Here is a 23,602-nt window from a genome sequence, read left to right as displayed (position 1 = left end):
TTCCCAGTTTTAATCGACACAGCCAAAAGCGAAAAAAAGTAGTTCCCAAGTTTAAACAGAATCTGTTTCTGCGTCGTTTAAATTTGGGAAAAAACGTTACTGTGAAAATAAGCTTCAGTAATAAAGCATATTGAAAGAAAAAATTTGAAATAACATAACCAACATAATGGAAAACCCCGACATTGTCACTTCAAAGGTCAATATCTTAAAAACAGCTGAGCCGATTTTGAGGAAACATGTCTAAGAACCATTGCTAGAAAACCTGCTTTCAAATAAAAAAAACCGCATTCAAATCGGTCTACCCATTTAAGAGCTACGGTGCCACAGACAGACAGACACACACACACACATAGCGGTCAAACTTATAACACCCCTCTTTTTGCGTCGGGGGTTAAAAAAAGAAAAATAAACTATTTTGGGGAAATTATTTAACCAGCCAGCTTCAAGCTTTGCGGTGAAGGAAAACATCGTGAGGAAACCTGCACAAATCTGCGAAGCAATTCAATGGTGTGTGTGAAGTTCCCAATCCGCACTGGGCCCGCGTGGGAACTATGGCCCAAGCCCTCTTGTTCTGAGAGGAGGCCTGTGCCCAGCAGTGGGACGTATATAGGCTGGGATGATGATGATGATTTAACCAGCCAGGGGGGCTACTACCAAATTCGAAAATCGAAGTTCGTATCGTACCGTCCGTCTCACTCTCGTATTGAATACGTCAATGGGACGGCAAGAGACGTAATTCAAATTTCCTCCGTTGTATAGGGCCGGCAGAGTTCGGAACCAGTCATCACAGCCATAACGCGCTCAGGTTTATTTCCACCAGCGATGCGATTTAATAGCAAAGTTAATTGTCCGAGCACGATATAAACCCCGCGCATGCGAACCAGCCAACTGGCGAGCACAGTTAAGAGAAGTCTCTTCGTTCCATTCTCCATGCAAACGTAGTCCCGGCCTCATTTGAAAACTAGGCTACAGAAATAGATGAAATCTTGTAAGTGTGGACCTTGTAAAAATAATAATAAAAGAAATACATCCCTGTATTTCTTTTATTATTATTTTTGTATTTTTTTTTCTTTAATTGTATAATATAGTTTTTAAGTATTTATTTGTAATTATATTTTTATGCCGCATTCTTCTTGGCAATGATGGTCTTTCCGAAAGCGCTGGTAGTTTAAAAAAATGACGTGTAAAAGTGCCCATTGCGGCCTATTTACTGAATAAATCATTTGAATTTTGAATTTTTTTGACTAGACGTAATTATCTATGCCTGTGGTTTTCAGATTTTCATATAAATGTGTAATATCAGAATTACAGGAGCTCAAAAGTCGACAAAAAAAAGATGTCAACTTTGCACGAGAATTACAGACTAATAAAGGATGACGACCGGATGGCTAAGTGGTTAGAGAACCCGACTACGAAGCTTGAGGTCTTGGATTCGAATCCCGGCCAGGGCAGATATTTGTGTGAATAACACGAATGTTTGTTGTCGGGTCTTGGATGTTTAATATGTATTTAAATATGTATTTTATCTATATAAGTATGTTTATCCGTTGCCTAGTATCCATAGTTTTGCTTAGTTTGGGACTAGGTCAATTGGTGTCAAGTGTCCCATGATATTTATTTATTTATTTTTACAAAAATCGAAAAAACCACAAGCATAGAAAATATAATGCATATCTTGATTGTAAAATATCATTGATTTCTGTGCTATACTTTTCGTATAATATGAGGACAACGAAACCCAAAATTCAACCGCCCAAATCTTGACAAGCCTACAGCTATCTCGATATAAATTACGGACGTCGTTGCGGAAGGCATGGGGGGGGAGGTGGCTGCGAGCGCTTATGTCACGAGCGATAAAGACAGCAATATCCCAAACGAATACCTAACGCGGCCGCGCGGCCGGCAGGGACGCTTCTCTTAAGGGAATCCCATGCCCCAATGACTTTCGATATCAATTCCTTAGTTTTCTAATGTTTTTTGTAGCTTATTATATTAACAACAACGGCTTTAAGCAATATAGTATGCCATATTTACTTCAAAGTTCATTGTCTTCGACATATTTGGCATCAAATTTGAACAATTTTGGGCCAAAAAACTGGTTTTCTGGCCATAACTTTTATGTTAATTAGTTTCAAATGAAAACCCTATGTATATTTCGTATTTGTAAGATCTTTCACGTCAACAGAGATACGAAATAAGTGTTTTTTTTATGACAATGTTTAAAAAATCATACAAAATTAAGTATTCATTTTTCAATCATCAAAAACGGCCAGGGTGTTTAATATTAAAAATATAAACAAGAAGCTTTAGCAGGTTAAAACAAAGTACTTAGATAAGTAACTAACAAGCCTTTCAGTACTCAAGAGCCGAGTAAAGTTAGTTAATTCTTCCGCACTAAAACGCGGAGCTAACAGCAGACAAGTTGAAATGCCAAGCGTGAGTCGGGCTAATGCACCGAGGATTCCGTGTGTCAAAGAAACTGAATCGCGTAACATGGCCGAACCTTTGTGCATAAATAATGTATCTATGTTTAAAACAATCCTTGCCCTTTTAATTCCCTTCTTACACACACTGATATGTAAACATACTGAGCGGGAAAAAATCTGGCCCTCAAATGTATGCATTAGTAGGAAATTTTGTATGTAGAGTGGGCCAAATCTTGTACCGCTGAGTATATAAAAAATTACCTATTTATATTTGTAGGTAGGTTAAAATAGTAGTAACGAGAGCATAAAACGAGCCATTTATCCCGAGACGTTCAAATAGCCACTACTAAATAGCCGGTACGGCGAGGGTGGATAGACACGTCGAGGGGAAAATGGGTTTAATGCTCGAGTTATACACTGCTTTTCGCTTTGATTGCGAATATTTGAAATAGCAACTGTGGAAACAATTGTTCACTTTCTATGTACCTTTTATTTTTCATGCATTATTATTATTATTTTAATGTTATTGATTTATTTTGATTGATTTGATTGATTTTTAGTTTATATAAATTAAAAATTATTTAAATAAGATGTAGAAACTTCTTTGTTTGTTGCAGTTTATACCTGATTGCCTTGGTCTTAGACAAAGATTTTACTGTATGCACTAGAGCATAAAAAGTCATATTATGTTGCCTAGATCCAGCATAAACACGAACTTTACGAGCATGAGAAGTGAAAAAATTATTTGTGTTGTCTCAGTTTAGGTTTTCGAAATAATTATTCAAATGTCAAAAGAATTTACAATAAAATAAAAACGATAACAAAATAGAAAATTAAATTGAATCACACGTTTCAGCAAGTTATGAGTTGGAAGAGTTCTGCTCGGAACCGCGCTGGAAAGTAGGAGCCTCGTCTTATACGGAACCCTAAAAGAAAGTTGGAACAGACTTGTTAACTCAGTGTCGGTGCAGCATTTAATGAAGATGTTATGAAGTGCATTATTGTTGTTATTAAAAAAAATTAAAAAACTAAGCAGTTTTAAACTTTCATGCGTTTCATACAGTTAATTGAAATAAGTTAAATTCTTTTATTTATTTTTTATTTGCTGCTTTGTTTAGTAAAGTTTGTAAATGTGTGTGTTTGTTAGTTTTTATCGTCCTATAATATTATGACTATTTGTTTTTAATAAAATAAAATGAATAAAAACTTTTTAACAAAAAATTATACCGCCGAAAAAACTGGAAAGCAATAAATAATATACTATTTTTATTTAACCTTAATCTAGATACCAGTTTAAACACGGAATAAGTTTGAAGTTGTTGCCTGAGCACGAGCCCGAGAAAGAGTAGTCATAGAAACTCATCAGGTAGACACCTATAGGTCCACGCCTGCTGGCTAATGCTGGCTGAGGCACCGACATCTGGTATCTAGATTAAGGTTTAAAAAAACTAAATCGATGACTGGTTCCTAAGAACAGATCTTCGTATGTCTTATAGTTTCAGACTTTCCCATACTGACCGATCTAAATGAACCACCCTGTATAATTTAATACTTATTCTAATATTATCACTTAAATAGTACATTGTGTCTTAAGGGCGGTAAACAAGGAATTACGAACGAGAGTCTATTAGAAGCCCGAAGTCGAAGACTGAGGGCTTTAATGAGTCGATGTTCGTAATTCTAGTACCGCCCGTGCGACATACAATGTTTTTCATCACATTTGCGAGTAAAATTATGTATTTGTAAAAGAAAAAGTAATATTTTTTTCAAAAATTGCCGATACCGCTGACTGCGCTCTTGGCAGCGCCAGCCTCCGCGCCGCCCCACCCCACGCAGCATGTGCCCGACGTGCGCGCGCACGGAGCAGCAGCACACCATGCAGTATCACACTCATTGACCGTCCTTGGGCTTCATGACATGAAAATCAGTACGGGCAATGACTCATTTACCGACCACGGGTTTCATGACAAGCACATTAAGGTCGAGGGTTTTATTTGGGGGGTTGCAACCAAGGTAGCCTGCATGTTACGACACTGTTTACGAGCAAGTGTGATGAAAAATATATTACAGTTTACATACATAATTTAAGCATTTCGTCGTCAGCTCTGTGCTACAAGGCGTAAATCGGAATCCAAATCGAATTGAATTCTTCCGATTAACGACTCGCCGCTATTTCTGGTGCGAATGTATCAACACGCACGTCGCAGGCGCAGGGCTCGGGACTATAGCTGGCGCGCCGATTCAATTGTACATTAAAGACAGGTCAAGAGCGTGTCGGGTATATTCTGTAGGGTTTCCTTGTTCACTGACACAATATTTTATGTAACGTTTTATCAAAAATAAAGTAATGTTATGTGCGTTATAACACGATTAAAACACTTATTACAGTCTTAAAATCTATTACCAGAAAAAGAGCGTATCTTCACGGCACTTACGTCCTTTTGTTGAGAAGCGCAGTTTTTCGGCAAAAACTCAAAAACGGTATATCCGATCATGTTGAAACCAATTTTCTTTGAAAGTATTTATTAAACGTTACCTTTTCATATTTTTTGGACAAACGGTTTACAAGATAGGGGGGGGGGGGGGGCACCATTTTTGCTACTTCGGGAGCAGCCTTACCTACTATCTTTTCAAAAGAGCTTTCGAATTATGTGCCACACGTTGATGCGAATTAAAAAAATATGTTTTCAATTTCTGTTACGTGTATGGAGTGATATATAAATATTTATTTTTGTAATTTAACTACAAAACTAAATAGCGGCTTTGACAAGACATCTGTACTCCAAATTTCATTGAAATACATATTGTAGTTTTCGAGTAAAATGCCTACGACATACGGACGGACGGACAGACAGGCAGACAGACGGACTTGACGAAACTATAAGGGTTCCGTTTTTGCCATTTTGGCTCCGGAACCCTAAAAAGGGATACTAAGAGTAATAAATATTGTCTTCCCTTTCTTTCCTTGTAATGGTTAACAAAAGCGGCTGATATTTACGGGGTCCGATCTCGGTTCAGTCCGTTCTAAATACGAGTACCTACAGGCCAAAGGCATTATACTGCCCTTCTAGAAAGGGCAGAGCTGCGTTAACATGCACTTTATTGTTCGTTAGTTTACTTAAAACTAGGGATAAAGGGTACCTATCGAAAGAACTAAGCCTTTTCAGCATGTTGGAAGAATCTGGTCGGTTGACCATTCGAATTCTAAACTTAACACGGCTCTTAGCTTTATCTATGGTAGACGACGTGAAAAAAGTGTCAATCAGGGGAGCTACTACGAAATTCGAAGTTCATATCAAATTCAAATTCAAATGATTTATTCAGTAAATAGGCCGCAATGGGCACTTTTACACGTCATTTTTTTAAACTACCAGCGCTTTCGGAAAGACCATCATTGCCAAGAAGAATGCGCCGCAAGAAACTTGGCAGAAAGTCATTTTTTCATAATAATATAATTACAAATAAAATACTTAAAAACTATATTATACAATTAAAGAAAAAAATACAAAAAATAATAATAATAATAATACAGGGATGTATGGGGTCCCTTAGTTACAATACTAAACACTAACTACTTATATCTAAACTATATCTACGTTCAGTGGAAGTGTAGAATGCTTCCACCGTCATAAATTTAAAAATTTAAAATTTTTAAAAATCGTATCGCCGACGCTATTATTTAATACGAGAGCGAGATCCCTCTCGATCCCTTTCTTTCCGAATTTCGTATTAGCCCCCCTGTATTGACGGGTAGTCATCATTTAACTCAGTTGTTTCTTAGCACCTTTCTTTTGCCAAGCTGTGAAGTGTTTACACACTAAATAATCTTATTTTATTTTCATTTTTTACGTCGTACGCAATGTGATGGAAATCATTGTGTGTATCACGGGCAGTATTCGGCGTCGGGACCGGGCTTTCTATTAGACTCTCGTTAGTAATATCCTTCTTACGCCCATTAATGCACAATGTACTATTACGAATCCTGCCCGCAACTGCCGAAATGTCGCTAGATGGCGTTAATATAGAGAGGTCTCTTTGACGTTGCACTTGTCAAAGTAAAGTCAAAATAACAAGCACTTATGAATGTCAAGAAAAAACTACCACCGGTTCGGAAAAACCTCTGTTGAGAAGAATCCGGCCAGAAACTCAACGAGGTATGTACTTTTTGTTAACAGATTTACAATAATTATGATTTCCATACATCACAAAGTACCAAAGTATAGACACCACTTGCTTGCAATTGGCTCATTCAATTTAACCAATTACAAACGGGACGTAATGTCAAACTTCAACCATTCAGCCTGTTAGGAACCCTAATTGAACTCATACGAAGTTGCGGGTAGCAGCTTTCCTGGTAAAACGTCGCGTCTCCATATTTAATCCAATAACACCCGAAATATTAGCAGCTCGCGTTGCTGAAAGTTGAAGAGCATTGGATGTTCTCTTGAATTTTATATGAGCCATTAGATCAAGGAGCGGGGGAATTATGCCGTGCCGCCAATTAGCATACGGCCTTACCATGCGTCTGCAGGTTGAATGGCGAACAATCAATGTACCTAGAAGCATTTTTTTTCTTAATAGAAGATTGTACAATGACAGTACAAAACGAGCCATTTTACCCGAGGCGTTCATATAGCAATTCGAGCTGGTACGGCGAGGGTGGATAGTCGCGTCGAGGGGAAAATGGGATTAATGCTCGAGTTTTACACTCTGCCTTTCACTTCGATTGAGAGGAAATTAAATAGCAACAGTGGAAACAATGTTCACTTACTACGTTCCTTTTATTTTTTATGCATTGCTAATATAATTATAAATATTTAGTTTAATTGATTTATTTTTATTTATTTCATAAATTTTTAATTTTAAACAAATTAAAAATTATTAAAAAAATAGTACCTATGTAAATGAAATAGCAACAGTGGAAACAATGTTCACTTACTAAGTACCTTTTTTTCACGCATTGCCGTAATAATAATATTTTTTTCGTTTTATTGATTTATTTGATTGATTTTTAGTTTTACATAAAAAAAAATAAAAAAATATATATAAACTATTTGGTTTGTGGCTGTTGACACCTTGACCACGAAGATTTTATCATTCAGGACTCTACTCATTACAACGTATCATACCATTACCGTAAAAACAACGTGTCAGACAGACAAAAATATATTATTTTTATTGAAAACTGTGAGACTATGCCCACTAGCACGTTTGCTAACCGACCGTCGACGTATGACATTCCGTTCCAGACACGTTCTTATTACGCTCATGGCATAATACGGTATAGTGGGTAAAGCCTTTATAATTTAGGGGTAGAAGTAGGTACCAAAAGAGTTTTTTTTAATATGTTTCGGACCCGCCTACGTTACCGGCCTGGAGAATACTGACATGGATATACCGACCCTGTTTTGGTATACACGTATACGCACATTGCAACCCATGCCACTAAATAAGCCATCAGCGCGATGATCGATCTAGACCTGATAAATACCGACGAGATAATTACCGGCATGTCAAAACCGGCCCTGTTTTTTGTGTACACCGAAGATTAATAAATGGACTCTAGAGCTGGCGGTTATCTCGTACAAAGAATATGTAAAATAGCTATACAAAAAGGTAATGCGGCCTGCGTTTAGGGGTCCATGCCAGTGACGTCTCTTGACGACGTGTTTGCCTTATAAAATAATGCTACCTAGGTATTAAGTTAGTTAATAATTGAGTTTTAAGCTATATTTGTGATAAGTGCAATAAATTGTAACGATATAAATGTAGTAGGAAATAAATTAATTTGGTTCTGGCGCTTCGTCGGCCACTGCCGGGGCACGCTCGCTACGCTCGCTCGGCTCGTGCATTGTGGTTGCAATTGTATTGGTCGCAAAAACAGGCCGGGATTAGGTCGGGAATGTTAGGGCGGTATTTATTTATACCGGGTGATATTTCGTGACCTGAATCTCGTGACTGCGCTGTTATTTCAAAGCCATTTAAGCTTCATGTCTGGAGTGCACACCAAAAACTTTTCTCCCCTGAAGCTTGACAGATATTTTATTTATTACAGAAAAGCTAGCGATTTCACAGGGGACTGAACAGCCTCGTTTATTCCTGTTATAGAATGTCCAACTTTATCTGTCTATTTCGACATCTCGCCTTGTTAGACTCTAGTTTGTCCGACCCGCTACCAATAACAGAAATCGAGTCCCATTTCCATACTCTACAAAAGTATCAAATGATAAATGACAACCCTAAAGTTTCTCCCCGCTGGAATCAATTAACGCCGACCCACCAAATTTGAACCTTAATCCGCATGAGATAAGGACGCCGCCGCGTGCATTGCCCGCCGGCACAATCAGGGCTGTCAAAAGCAGATCGAGGCGAAAATAACGAGATAAAACATTTCAGAGCCGCAAAGAAATGACAAACTATGACAAAGTACTCGGTATGAAAAACGGGACGATGAAACAATAAGTTTTTCTCGTCAAACAGGACGAGGGTAAACTGTGCGGGATTATAATGTATTGAACAGGTTGTAACGAGCATTTTGTTTAAGCCTTCGCATAAAATGTACTTGGCATATGAAGGTTAGAACTGTGACATCACAGCGATAGGAGCCACCAGCCAACTAGATTAGGTTAGAACTGCGACCCCACTCAGAACTTACACCCTTACTCACACCACACAAGGTCTTAGTCTAAATAAGATTATGTGATTATGATTAATTATGCCAAACGATACTATGCAATGCGATACGAGATTATGCCATAACCTAACCAACCAAAAGTTGGAAAACCCCCGACTTTGTCACGACCAAGTTCAATATCTCAAAAACGGCTGAACCGATTTTTATGAAACATGTGTAAGAACCATCGCTAAAAAAACTTATGTTCAAATAAAAAACCGCATTCAAATCAGTCCACCCGTTTAAAAGCTACGGTGCCATAGACAGACATACAGACACAGACACACATAGCGGTCAAACTTATAACACCCCTCTTTTAGCAGCGTTTCCACCAATAATGTGCGAGGATGTGTTGCGAGGAATATGTTTTTCACTAACCAATAGAAACGCTTCAATCACCTCCCTCGCTCCGCTCAGCTGTTTCCACCAGAGATGTGCTGTGCGAGGATGTGTAAATGAAGCGTTTCTATTGGTTAATGAAAAACACATCCCTAGCAACACATCCTCGCACATTATTGGTGGAAACGCTGCTTTATGGGCTTCTTGTTTTTAACCCCCGACGCAAAAAGAGGGGTGTTATAAGTTTGACTGCTATGTGTGTCTGTCTGTCTGTTTGTCTGTCTGTGTGTATGTCTGTGGTACCGTAGCTCTTAAACGGGTGGACCGATTTGAATGCAGTTTTTTTATTTGAAATCTGGTTATCTAGTGATGGTTCTTAGACATTTTATATGTAGCCTGTATTAATGTCCCACTGCTGGGCAAAGGCCTCCCCTTTCATCCGCTACTCCTCCCTATCATGAGCATGCACCTGCCAGTCGTGCTGAAAAGCGCTCAGGTCGTCTCGCCATCTCCTCTTGGGTCTGCCTCTGCTCCTTTGGCCATCCCTCGGAAAACCCATTCGGTAACGATTCGTGACCATCGGTCTTAGACATGTTTTATCAAAATCGGTTCAGCCTTTTTGTTGGTTAGGTCGCGATCCAACTATTCCTAATCTCACTCAACTCCTATCAGCCGCTTCAGCATCAACAACAGACAGACAGACACTCGCAAACCTTCATTCATACGTTTCCCTTTCAATTACTTCACCTGACATCCTCCCAGCCTCCCATGTCCGTTCGCAACGGCCGAAACGTCCACTAGGATTAGTATAATCGCAGGATAATAAGCGAAGCTTTTTGGGTGTACACAAAGAGATTAACTCCCACCGTCCCCAGTAGGGGTGCGCGGATGGTGCCACTCTATTGAAAAGAATCTTTAAACATGAAACTAAAATAAACCCGGACTCACGTCTTAAATTGAGTTTAGCTCGATATGTATGACAATTGACTGAACTCAATTAAATAAAAACTCCTACACTTTTAATTGCGAAGTGAGCATGCAATATTAGAAGGTAAATGATTGAATACTTTTTGTATGCATCATAAAAAAATCTCACTAACACTGTTTTTTTTTTATTTCATTTTTAACAATGAGGGCTATCGCGTATGAATTCGCCACTAGAGGCGCTAGTGTAGCGTGACGTATTCTTATAGTGGTTAAAGAACTTGACTACGCAGCTTGAGGACCTGGGTTCGGTTTCCGGCCGGTGCAGACATTTGTATGAATAATACGAATGTTTGTTCTCGGGTCTTGGATGTTTAATATGTATTTATCTATATAAGACAGTATGTTTATCCGTTGACCAGAGTCCATAGCACAAGCTTTGCTTAGTTTGGGACTAGGTCAATTGGTGTCAAGTGTCCCATGATATTTATTTATTAGTGTTTTACTAATAGGTTGTGCGATATGGTAGCCTTAACTAACGGAATCTGATAGGATAAATCCTGCCTCATGTCTCCCGTGGTTCACCTGATTCATATAATTCACTTTATACACTAGCGAGTCTTACTGACTGACCGTATTAGTGAATTGAAAAAGTTTTCATGCCGTTCGCATAAAGTGCAGCGTTGCTGTCTGATTCACACATAAGTTGCTGTCTGTACCTATTCGCTCGCTAAACATTTTAGCTGTAAGACAAGGAAGGAAAGATTGTATGTACTTTGTGTGTTCTACTGTTTTGCGGCTCGCTCGCGCCTGTTCGCAACCGTTTCTTTCTTTTTATCATTCACTCAACTCATCGCTCTCAATCGAGTTTGCCTTGCCATAGCGAGTAAGCTAAAAGTTGACTGACACATTTGGATCCGAGAAGTGATTAAACCCGGATTTTTAATCCCACGGAAAAAATGTAAACAAAGTTTCGTCATTGTCAAAGTGACATTTCAGGGGATTTCAAGGTATGGGCCCGCTAGAAATATTATATAAAGTTCTGTTGTTGCCATGTTTTTTTTCTATTTTCGATAAAAGAGCCGTTTTTACGGGAGACAAGTCTTATTTTGACCGAGAAGTACTCAAAAAAAAAAATTCAAATGATTTATTCAGTAAATATGCCGCAATGGGCACTTTTACACGTCATTTTTTTAAACTACCAGCGCTTTCGGAAAGACCATCATTGCAAGAAGAATGCGCCGCAAGAAACTTGGCAGAAAGCTTTTCATAAAAATATAATTACAAATAAAATACTTAAAAACTATATTATACAATTAAAGAAAAAAAATACAAAAAATAATAATAAAAGAAATACAGGATGTATGGGGTCCCTTAGTTACAATACTAAACACTAACTATATCTAAACTATATCTACGTTCAGTGGAAGTGTAGAATGCTTCCACCGTCATAAATTTTAAAATAATAATAACAATAATTTAGTTCTGAAATATACATTTCAGGTCAAGTAACCATTAAGCTTTTGGATTTCGAAGGCAAGTTCACGTCTGCCGCCCCCAAAGTTAGCTCACTCGGACCGGAGTCCATCCTTTCATACAAAAATGAACGGAAAACATAACAATGAACAACTTAACTACAATAAAAATATAACAACAATGTCGACAGTAAAAAAAATAACAGAACAAGAGTCACTGGAAAACGATTACGAATTCAGTCTCGAATGTTAGTGCATTGAGTGACGTCTCGCGTCAAGCGGCCCACATCTTAAAAACCCGGGTGTAATACCAGGATAATAAATAAATTATGCATACGAAAACAGTACTCTCTTTGTAAATTAATATATCAAAGCGTATTAAATGCCAAAGTAAAGATTTTCATCATTAAATTAAAACATTTTATCTTGATTAAGAAATACAGTTTTTTAATGGGTAGTCGATTTCTGGCAAATGTGGAAATAATAAAATATCTTGAATTCCGCAAATGTTTTTTGATAACGGCAACACCTTTGTTTACATTTTTTCCATGGGATTAAAAATCCGGGTTTAGTGAGCTAACCGAATGATATAGTCATTTTGAATCACTCACTCGCGAGTACACCTCTAGTCCCGAGGGTTCGGGGCTTCGTAAAAAATAGCTTGTCAGCCTCTAAGAGAACTATGCTCTCGCTAACAATGAGACTGGTGAAAAATTGCTTTGACTCCTTTGTGCATAACGGCTCCTGTGCCGAGTTTAAAGCTCAGTTTAGTCCTGCGATGATATTTGCTTTTTTATTATTTTTAGTATACAAAAACATAGATATAATTCTATTTATTTTATAAATTAAAACTTCACAATGCCTGTGTAATATAAAACAAAATAAAGGTAACTAAAACTACATACAAACTAAAATTATAAATAAAAAAGTTGCCCAAAATCACTGCCAGGTGGTAAGGTGCCCAGAAGGCTGTTATCAAAGGTTTTGTCATAATAATCATTACTTTTTTTTAAATTAAACATTTTCGTTGATGACGTCATAGTTTAGCCTAGTTCCGCCACACCAATGTAATTGGGCGTTTTCAAAAAAAAAGTGTACTCATTTTTTTTTTTTTTTGCATAAAAAATATTTTGGTATTCCTACTCAGAATCAAGAACAATCGATTCCGATAGTTTAAAAAAATGGGCCCAAAAATATACTAGTTTTGCGACGTTTTTTTTCATACACTCAGTATGGGCGTGACAAAACGGACTCATAAAATTTTGTATGAAAAAATGGGGACATTTTCTAAACGATCGGAATCGATTGCTCTTGATTCTGAGTTGGAAAAACAATATTTTAAAAAGGAAAGGTTGTGTACTGTGTGCGTGTTTTTTTTAAAACGCCCAAATTAAAACATAGATGATCAAGGAAGAACATAATGTGATTTTCCCACTAACGTCGATAAGTCAAAGGCTACTAGAAACACAGGGAAGCTTAAAGTTCCATCTTACAGACTGGCTAAAACCAAAAAGTCGTTTCTGGGAAATTGCATACGTTTTTATAATAAAATTCCAAAAAATATTACAAACGAAACGGATACAAAATTCAGATCTATTGTCAAGAAGACATTAATATCTAAGGCGTATTATAAAGTTAATGATTATATCATGGACAGGGATATTTGGAAATAATTCCGATCCGCATTAGCGATCCCTTCAAATAGCGAACCTACTGTGTTAAAAATAAACTTGTGTTAAATACTTGTGATATAATATCATTTAATAATATTGTAAATCTGTTTAAAAAAAATATACCTCGTTGAGTTTCTTGCCGGATTCTTCTCAACAGAGGTTTTTCCGAACCGGTGGTAGATTTTTTTTGACATTCATAAGTGCATGTTACCTATAGCCTAAATTGAATAAAGATATTTTGACTTTGACTTTAGATCGTCCTCGTCAAACTGAACAACATTAGTTCAGCGACTTTTAAAAATAATGGAGTCCTTGAATTTTCCCTTTTTCATACAAATTAAATACTGCTATCAATGTACGCCATCCTAACCCAGCTGACGTCGCCTGTCACGCTACAAACATCAAGCATTTTGCTTTACATTGCTTCTTCGAACAAAGGGTAAATAAAAATTAAAAAAAGAATTGTTTTTTAAAGTCGCCGAACTAATGTTGTTCAGTTTGACGAGTATGATCTATGTTTATGTTTTGTGTTATATCTCTTATTTTCCTCTCTTCTCCTATTTATGTTTTTACTGTGTTTTTGTTGTGATGTAGTGTGTTTTTCTTGTCAATAAATGTTGGGAGTTTGAGTTTGAGTTTGTTTTAATTATTTGCTCGTGTTACAGGCCACACCGTATACGTTAAACGCCAGGATAACACTCAAGGATGACATTTACTGACACTGTATAAGCGTTATAGTATTATGTCAAATTGAACTTCGTGCCTAGTGTAATCCACGCTTAAGTTGTGAAGAATTCTTATCTTCGTTCTGACAGTGGCAGTGTCATCATTAAGTGTCATTATTTGACAGATTACTTCAACACAGATGGAAAATAATATAATGCTGGTGCTCAACATACGCATATAGACCAAAGTGAGCTGTACTGTTCAGTTGTTGACTTTACTCCCGGTCCCCCACTTACATCATGTACACACATATCAAGTCAATCAGACCGGTGAGCGTGAACTCAACCACCTATTTGTGACCTAAGCCAACAGAAATAAACACTCGTGCGAAGATAAATAAAAGGATGCGACCCTGATTTCTTTCCCCGTATGGCCATTACGCAAAATAAATTCGGGCCTCTTTCGTATTCACGCGTTCAACGCGGGGTGAACCCGCGTCTAGAGAGTAATAACTGTCATAGAGGTTGTAATAGAGCGGCAGTCACGCATCTTTCTACCGGATGAAACTAATCTACATCTAGACGTGCGATCAACCTCTTCTAGATAATAGTATATCATCATTATCGTCGTTTAAGCCTATAGAGAGAAATAGAGAGAGATAAACAAACATATTCGATAAACAAAAAAAACCGACCAAGAGCGTATCGGACACGCCCAAAATAGGCTTCTGTAGCCATTACGAAAAAAATAAGTTATATTTTTCTAAGGATTTCGTATTTTATACGGAATCTTCCAAGTTTAGTTATATTTTATACCTTAGGCTACTATTTACTCTTAAACTACTAATAATTCTCAAGCAATCATAGCCGCTATAATTTTCCTTGTAAATTTGATATATTTACTACCATTCTGAATTTTTTCAAATTTTTCCACCCAACAGTTTAGATTTTAGAGCGGGGGAGGGACGCTCGATTTCAATGAAAATTTGCACTTTAAAGTTGAATATTTCGGAAACAGATCACTGAATAGAAAAATTGATTTAGCTTGAAAGACCTATCTAACGATACCCCACAAAATTAGAATTGGTCGAGAAAAAAAATCACCACAACTTTACGTCTATGGGAGGTACCCTAAAAAAATTTTTTCTTGTACCACTTTGTCGGCGTGACTGATGTGTATATTCATGTCAAATTACAACATTCTAGTACTAACGGTCTCTGAGCTTACCCGTGGACAGACAGACGGACAGACATGACGAAACTATAAGGGTTCCTAGTTGACTACGGAACCCTTAAAAAGAAGGAAAAAAATAAACAAAAGTCGACATCGAAATAGTGTAAATTGGGCTCCGCTTAGAATAATATTGCGGCAAGCCGCAACGCTGTTTTTCAGTGGGACCCATGAACATCCCACTGGTGGATACAGGCCTCTTCTCAGAATGAGAATTAGTAACTTAATTATTAGTTACAAAATGGTTGTAGTGCTTCTCAATTGCGGCTCGCCGTTTTTTGAAGAAAATCAAAAAGTAACAGGAAAACGTTCAGTATTAAATTATCTAAATAACTAGCCTGGTTGGCTGGGACTCGGTCCGCGCAGAATTCGTTTATCGCTATCCCGCGGGAACTGCAATTTTCCGGTATAAAAACAATCCCTTGTCCTTTCCCAGGACGCTAACTATCTGTATACCGAATTTCATCAAAATCCATTCAGCGGCTTAGACGTGATGAGGTAACAAACAAGTTGACTTATATTTCGCATTTCTAATGTGATATAGTGGGAATAGCGGGATATGAAGCCTCGCTAAGACATTTAATACATGAACTGAAGCAATTACTTTGCTAACCCGCGTGTGATCAAAGTAATCGTTTCAGATCATTGATACGACCTCCGCTAAGTAACGCTTCATTCAATAAATTATTTAATAGGCATGTTGCATTTATTGTAAGCTATTAGACTCGGCACAGTAAAAGAACTTGGACATTTTTTAAATGACACAACATTTTTTTTTTCTTTTCAGAATTATGTTCTCCTTGCTCAGAGAATCACGAGCACTATGGATTTTGACGAAGGAAAAAAATGACAACAATTTTTCTCTAAAGATTTTATGTGTCCATTGCGTAACGACCCATATAAGCTGTATGAATATGTATGACAAAAAAAGTCACAAGGGACAAAACAATTAGGGACACTTTTTTTCTTCGTCTATTGTACTCGTGATTCTGAGTAAAGGGAATCTAGAATTATCTCATTTTGAAAAAAAAAGTTTGTTTCGTCATTTGAAGTAAAAATGCCCACTTATAACGCAACTTAGTATAAAGTATAAAAATAAATAATTAAAATAAATATCACAGGACACTTTTGACACCACAATCGGTTTGGGACTAGGTCGATACCTAATCCCAACCTAAACAAAGCTTGTGCTATGGATACAATAGACAACGGACCATATAAACATACTTATACCGGGTGTGGCCTGTAATACGAGCAAAAAATTAAAACATAGGTCGTCCTCATCAAACTAAACAAGATTAGTTCAGCGACTTTTAAAAATAACGGAGTCTTTGAATTTTCCCTTTTTCACACAAATTAAATACTGCTATCAATGTACGCCATCCTAGAACCCAGCTGACGTCACCTGTCACGCTACAAGCATCAAGCATTTTGCTTTACATTGCTTCTTCGAACAAAGTTAAAAGGGTAATAAAAATTAAAAAAAAACTAATTCGTTTTTAAAGTAGCTGAACTAATGTTGTTCAGTTTGACGAGTATGATCTATGTTTTAATTATTTGCTCATATTACAGGCCACACCCGGTATAGATAAATACAAGACCGGACCAGACCAGACCACCAGATGGCCTAGTGGTAAGAGAACCTGACTACGAAGCTTGAGGTCCCGGGTTCGATTCCCGTGTCGGGGCAGATATTTGTATGAAAAATACGAATGTTCGTTCTCGGGTCTTGGGTGTTTACTATGTATTTAAGTATGTATCTATCTATATAATTATATTATCCGTTGCTTAGTACCCATAACACAAGCTTTGCTAAGCTTACTTTGGGACTAGGGCAATTGGTGTGAATTGTCCCGTGATATTTATTTATTTATTTATGAGACCCGAGAACAAATATTCGTATTATTCATACAAAGTATCTGCACCGCCCGGGGATCGAACCCACCTCAAGCTTTATAGTCAGGTTCCCTAACCACTTGGCCATCCGGTCATCAAGTCGTCAAGTAGGTATAGTGTAATCCAACCTCCTCTCGATTCTGTACAAACTACATTCAGGTTTCCAGTTGTTTTACATACACTCACATACATACACGCACACACACGTACACACCCACACATTTTTCTTTCTTTTGTTTTTCTTATAACCACAACTTGTGTTATGGAGCGCTCCTGATACAAGTATAAGAATAAGAAACATTTATTTCACAACTAACATAATCAATTAGGAAGTAACAAACTATTCCAATAACTATCTAAGTACGTTTGTTATGAAAAAGGAATGATGAGGTATGATGTTTACTTAATATGAAGTCCCAACCCTTAATTTATGTAACGATGTTGCTTTAGTGAAATAATATTTATTTTTTTCATTTTCAGTTGTTTAATATGAGACGAGTGGAAGGAGAAAGGGGAGGCCTTTGCCCAGCAGTGGGACACTATATAGGCTATAAAAAAAAGTTGTTTAATATAGTGTAGTGCGAAGGCCGTTAAAAAGTCGAAAAGTCATGTATGAGCGACATTATGTTTTAAGCAACAATAATGTGCTTATCTAATAAAATATATTCCTATTCTTATAGTTGATTAATACCTTGTCTTATTACGAGTATGAAACATGGATATTCTGGTATTGTTCCTATACGGAGGTTCGGCTCAGTGTATTTATTCATGCGTTCAGCAAAATATTTGCTCGGCGTTATCCTCTAAGTAATGTAACGCGCCAATACGTCTCGCGTTGGTCTCACATAAAAATAGAGGGAATCTCAGATTCCTGTCAAAGTTGACAAATGGCTTTGGAACCTCAGTCTTCATGCGGAGATATGTGTAGTAAATCCGTCCTCATCTTGAAAATTCGGAGCACGCGAATGCTGTCGAACGCGTCTACGAATTATTGTTATGGACATGTTTGTATTAAATTAATAGGGTACATTATTTTATTAGTGACAAAAGACAAACGGAGACAAACAGAGCGGTACAGCTTAGGGATCTTTAAACAAGAGCGTGTCGGACACGCCGAAAATAGGGTTCCGTAGCCATTACGAAAAAAATCAAGTAATATTATGTACGTTATAACACAATTAAAACACTTACTACAGTCTTAAAATCTATTACCAGAAAAAGAGCGTATCTTCACGGAACTTTTGTTGCGAAGCGCAATTTTTCGGCAATAACTCAAAAACGGTAGTATACTTATCCGATCATGTTGAAACCAATTTTCGTTGAAAGTATTTATTAAGCGTTACCTTTACTTTTTTTTGCATATTTTTTGGACAAACGGTTTACAAGATAGAAGGGGGGGGGACACAATTTTTGCTACTTTGGGAGCGATTATTTCCGGAAATCTCCACTTAATCAAAAAAGTTTTTGAGAGACCTTACTATCTTTTCAAAAGAGCTGTCGAACTATGTGCCACACGTTGATGCGAGTTAAAAAAATTTTTTTTTTTTCAATTTCTGTTACCTGTATGAAGTGCCCCCCCCCTATAAATATTTATTTTTGTAATTTAACTACAAAACTAAATAGCGGCTTTGACAACACATCTGTACTCCAAATTTCATTGATATACATCTTGTAGTTTTTGAGTAAAATGCCTGTGACATACGGACGGACAGACAGACAGACAGACGGACTTGACGAAACTATAAGGGTTCCGTTTTTGCCATTTTGGCTCCGGAACCCTAAAAACTATCACTATCAGTCTCTCAAAGGGCTCGCAACGCAACTGTGGCAGGTTCCTTGGGTGGTGGTGATTGCTTCCCATGAGATGACCCGTATGCTCGTTTTCCCCCTCTAAGATATATAAAAAAACCAGTGGACGTCCTACGACTGGGATGATGTTGATCATCATCATCATCATCATCATCATCGGCCTATCTTAGTCCACTGCTGGACATAGGCCTCTCCAGTTGCACGTCACTGAGCACGATCCTCGGCCAGTCTCATCCAGTTTTTGCCAGCTAACCTGCGAAAATCATCGCTCCACCTAGTCTGAGGGCGTCCTACGCCACGCTTGACTCGATGATGTTGATGATGAGTATAAAATAAATAAAAATAGCTAGGTACTCACAGCCGTGGGGCTCTTCTTGTTCTTGGGCGAGAAGTGCTCGATGACTTCCCAGTTGGACTTCTTGGGCGCGGGTGTTCCGGGCGAGGCGCGGCGCGGGGCGCGGCCGCCGGCGTGCTGCGGCCGGACTCCTCCCGCGGCGCCCCGCGGAGCGACGCGCACCGCCGCCCGCGCAGCGCCTCCTGGCACAACCAACATGTCAGTACGTGGACACCAAAAATGGTTTGAACAGGAAACTCACTCGTATTAAAAGATATTTAACCGGACAACTCGCGTCTAAATCGAGTTTAGCTCGACAACCCGCCGAGTCGCGCTCGCGTTGCTCCTAAGGGCTACGGATTAGCCCAAAACATGTCGAGCTTAACTCGATTTAAGACGTGAGTACATTACATTGCTGACAATTATAATTTTGAAAGAAAGAGAGAAAGAAAAAACATTTATTTAACGCCATAAAACAAACAGAAACAAATGATTTTCAATGAGGACCTTTATCTAAAAACTAACTTAAAAAAAATTGTATGGCAACACCGGCTTACACAGTTCAATCGTGTGCAGTTGAATTGTTTTAAGTCACCGCCAAAAACATACTTTGCAAATATGAATAATGCATATTACTATTAAAATGGTTATTTAAAACCCTTATACTACATACCCATTATCAATGTCATGGTTAATTAACAGAAATACGTTACTTTAACCTCCCTTTAAAAAGCCTGGCTGCTAGTAACACACTGTATATGTGTAGGACACAGTCGTGTTTTAGGAAGTACGCGTACTGAGTCTAATTAGCTAAGTATTTTGTTCTACAAATATTAACAGGTTGCTCGCCCCCCTCCCCCGTTGATCGGGAGCCGCCGGGGGCGAAAGAATAACAAAATAATTACGTTCCCTTGATAGACCCTTTTAAGGCCCGTTTATCGCCCACAGCAATCAAATATACAGAATAATTAATTAATCTGAACAAAGGAGGCTAATTACAACAGAAATCGGAACGCGGCCGGACCCGGTGTGGGATGACCGACCGAGCTATTACAAGGCTATTACAGGTACGGGGGCTGATTACAGGGCCCTATTTCACCAACGTGTCAATTTTCAGTGACATAATGTCGAATGACAATCTTTTATTTGTAAGTAGTACCTGGGCGACGAGCTCCGCTCGAGCTAAAACTCGGTAAACGCGTTTTCCCAATGATAAGACAAAGCTAGATCGATTTTTCATCCCCGAGAACCCCTACATACCAAATTTCATCGGAATCTTTGGAGACGTTTCCGAGCCTCTGACAACAAGAATTGCTCGTATAAAATCTTAAATGTAAAAACTTAATGATTAATAAGTTTATTAATTTCATATTATAAAATACAAAATATCCATAGGATTAAAACTATTACTAAATTAAAACAACTAAAACTAAAACTTTAATTAAAAAAGAGAGGTGGGCCTCTTGGCATGGTGCCCATCGCGCAGGCAGTATTCCGCGCTGAACTGCGATTGAGATTCTTTGTGCGAGAAAGCTGCCGGCGCGAGGGTTGCCTGTTGCCTCCCTTAACCTATTGCTGAGCTCCCTGTGTAGCTCCAGCGCACCCTTACCCCAAGGACCTAGAGTCTCGACGCCGAAAGCAAAGAAATGATTAATTGTTAGAGAATAAGTCCTGAGGTCCCGCCATCTCCGTCTGGGCCTACCCCGCCTCTCCATCTGTCCCACCGCTTAGCCTTAGCCACCGCAGAGGATGCATTTATCGGACGCGACTAGGCCAGTCCTCCTTCAACCTAGCACTCATTATATTACGTTTAGGAGAAAGAAAGACACCTCACAGTTGAGACGAGTGCGAAGCAATAGCAACCTCTTGAGGACGTTGCACGAATGACTGACTGTCGTTTTTATGAAGTAGTTATTGTAAGTCGAGAATCTGAACCACGTATCATCAGCCAAATATGTGGTCTAAGCTTGATAATCGTTTGCATGTCATAAACAATAATGCCAGTAGACGTGTCTGTCAACTTGAAAGTTCGACTAGCGAAATATTAATTTGATAGGAACTTGTTTAAAAGTTGATAGATCAAATTTGGCTGATGGTACCTCTTCATAATCGATTTCGCTTTATTTTCTCTGGTAAGTGTATAGGATATCAACGTGACATTAGTAGCATAAAGATTCGAGATTCACTTTGAATAAATTTGGTCTCTCTTTTGTTAACAGTTGTTTTTCTAAGTTCTGTATTTTACTAACAATTCTACAGATCTTTTTATAGAAACATCAGAAATAAATGTATTTTATTTTTATAAAGCATTGGTTTTTCAGTCATGATCTCTGGGAATATGGAAACAAAATAAATATTAAACTGTATTATTCCCCAAATCCAGCTAGAATAGAATTATTTGTTGAACATAGGTACGTAGGTTAAGGATTTGAAGATGTAAAGGGATTCACTAAGTTTCGCTGTTAGGGTGAATTCCTGCTGCATCTGGTTTTATACAAAAGTCCAGTTTGTGACACACGGCGACTCAAAATGAGTTGAACACAAATAGGACATTTGTAAGAAACAAAATTACGCGACCCACAACACAACTCAAAAAATTACGCTCGTCGTTGTCGTAACATTATAAAAACAGGTAAGAGAAAATCATAAAACACAATCCTTCTAATATTATAAATGCGAAAGTTTGTGTGTGTATGTTTATTACTCCTTCACGCTAAAACAGCTGGACGGATTTGGATGATATTTGGTATGTTGTAGCTGGACATCTGGAATAACACATAGGCTACTTTTTATCCCGATATCCCTACAGGATAGGGATAAAATCTCGAAATAACAACCGCTGGGCTTAGAGTCATGAAATTCGGTATGCAAGTAGCTGCACGTCTGGAATAACATAGGCTATTTATTTATCACGATATTTTTTGAAATTTCAACCGCTGGGTTTAGGTCTTAAAATTTTGAACAGTTGTTCTTAACACAACCTCAATGAAGACCACGATATAAATTGTGGTAATTCGCATCGCAGGGGAATTTTATAAACACCCGAGATTTCAATTGTACTAGATCGAATAGTTTACGCGTGCGAAGCCGCGGGTATACTCTAGTTAAAAGTAAAATATCTATACACCCAGACGATAACCAAATCCGTTGAATCGTTTTGTCAATACTTTCGCATTTATTTTAAGAAAGCTGCTTACCTCAGTCGGCAAGCAACGGTCTGGCTTTTTTTACCTTATCCGACCTCCGCGTAATTTGTTTCTCTTCAATTAGTCGCGGTGCGGGAAAAAGGACGCAGTTACGGGAGTAAACGATCTAAATATACAAAACGATTCAAATCGGATTTGTAATTGGTATCGTGGGACGGATATTGGAAGGGATCTATATATAATATTAATTTTATTCTGTTTTTATTTAATATTCTTGTTATAGCGGCCACAGTAATACATAATCACAGACAGGCAGACAGCGGAGTCTCAGTAATAAATAAAAATAAATATCTCACAGAAAAGTTGGAAAACCCCCGACGTGGTCGTTTCAAATTACAAAGTCTCAAAAATGGCTGAACCGATTTTAATGACAGATATATAAGAACCACGGCAAAAAAACTCGCTCACATAAAAACCGCATTGGAATTGGGGCATCCGTTTGAGAGCTACCATGCTAAAGACAGGCAGACACACAGACACATATACATTGGCATTAAAAAAATTCACACCCCTCCTTTTGCGTAAGGGGTTAATGTTGAAGAACTTCACCTGCTCGATTTAACGGCTCACGCAAGCGTAACCGCGGTAAACACTAGTTCCAATTCCAAATAAATATGAAAATTAAACAAGCGTCTCTCTGGAAGACGAACGAATATCTTAAAAAGTAATATCTCTTGTCACACACAAGTGCCTCCATTCTATTTGGCTCCAGGGGACCTAGCCAATAAATGTTCCATCTTATACTTAATGAAATTTAATCACGTTTGTGGAAATGATTTTGGAAATATACTTTAACTCGTGTTAAAAAGAAAGCTATGTTATAAGTTATGTCTTATTACGCTGAAAGGGCGTCGTGCTATTTCTTTAATATTACTATCAATTAGAAGCGTGACAGTTACCAAATCGTCATTGTAACGCTGTGTTTCCACCAGAGAAGAGCAAGGATATATT

At 37.9% G+C, this 23,602-nt stretch overlaps 1 protein-coding gene across 1 annotated transcript in view; it reads right to left on the bottom strand.

Annotated features, from left to right (window-relative positions):
• The window catches only part of LOC141430031 (uncharacterized), a gene marked incomplete in the record, with an annotated part of 135,069 nt that overhangs the window by 72,369 nt on the left and 39,098 nt on the right, over nucleotides 1-23,602 (bottom strand). Inside the window, 1 exon segment of the mRNA XM_074090598.1 lies at nucleotides 19,561-19,648. Coding sequence (XP_073946699.1) covers nucleotides 19,561-19,648 — 88 coding nt within the window.

The sequence above is a fragment of the Choristoneura fumiferana genome, chromosome Z (assembly GCF_025370935.1).
Source record: "Choristoneura fumiferana chromosome Z, NRCan_CFum_1, whole genome shotgun sequence".
Classification (NCBI taxonomy): domain Eukaryota; kingdom Metazoa; phylum Arthropoda; class Insecta; order Lepidoptera; family Tortricidae; genus Choristoneura; species Choristoneura fumiferana.
This window is presented reverse-complemented; position numbering and strand designations above follow the sequence as displayed.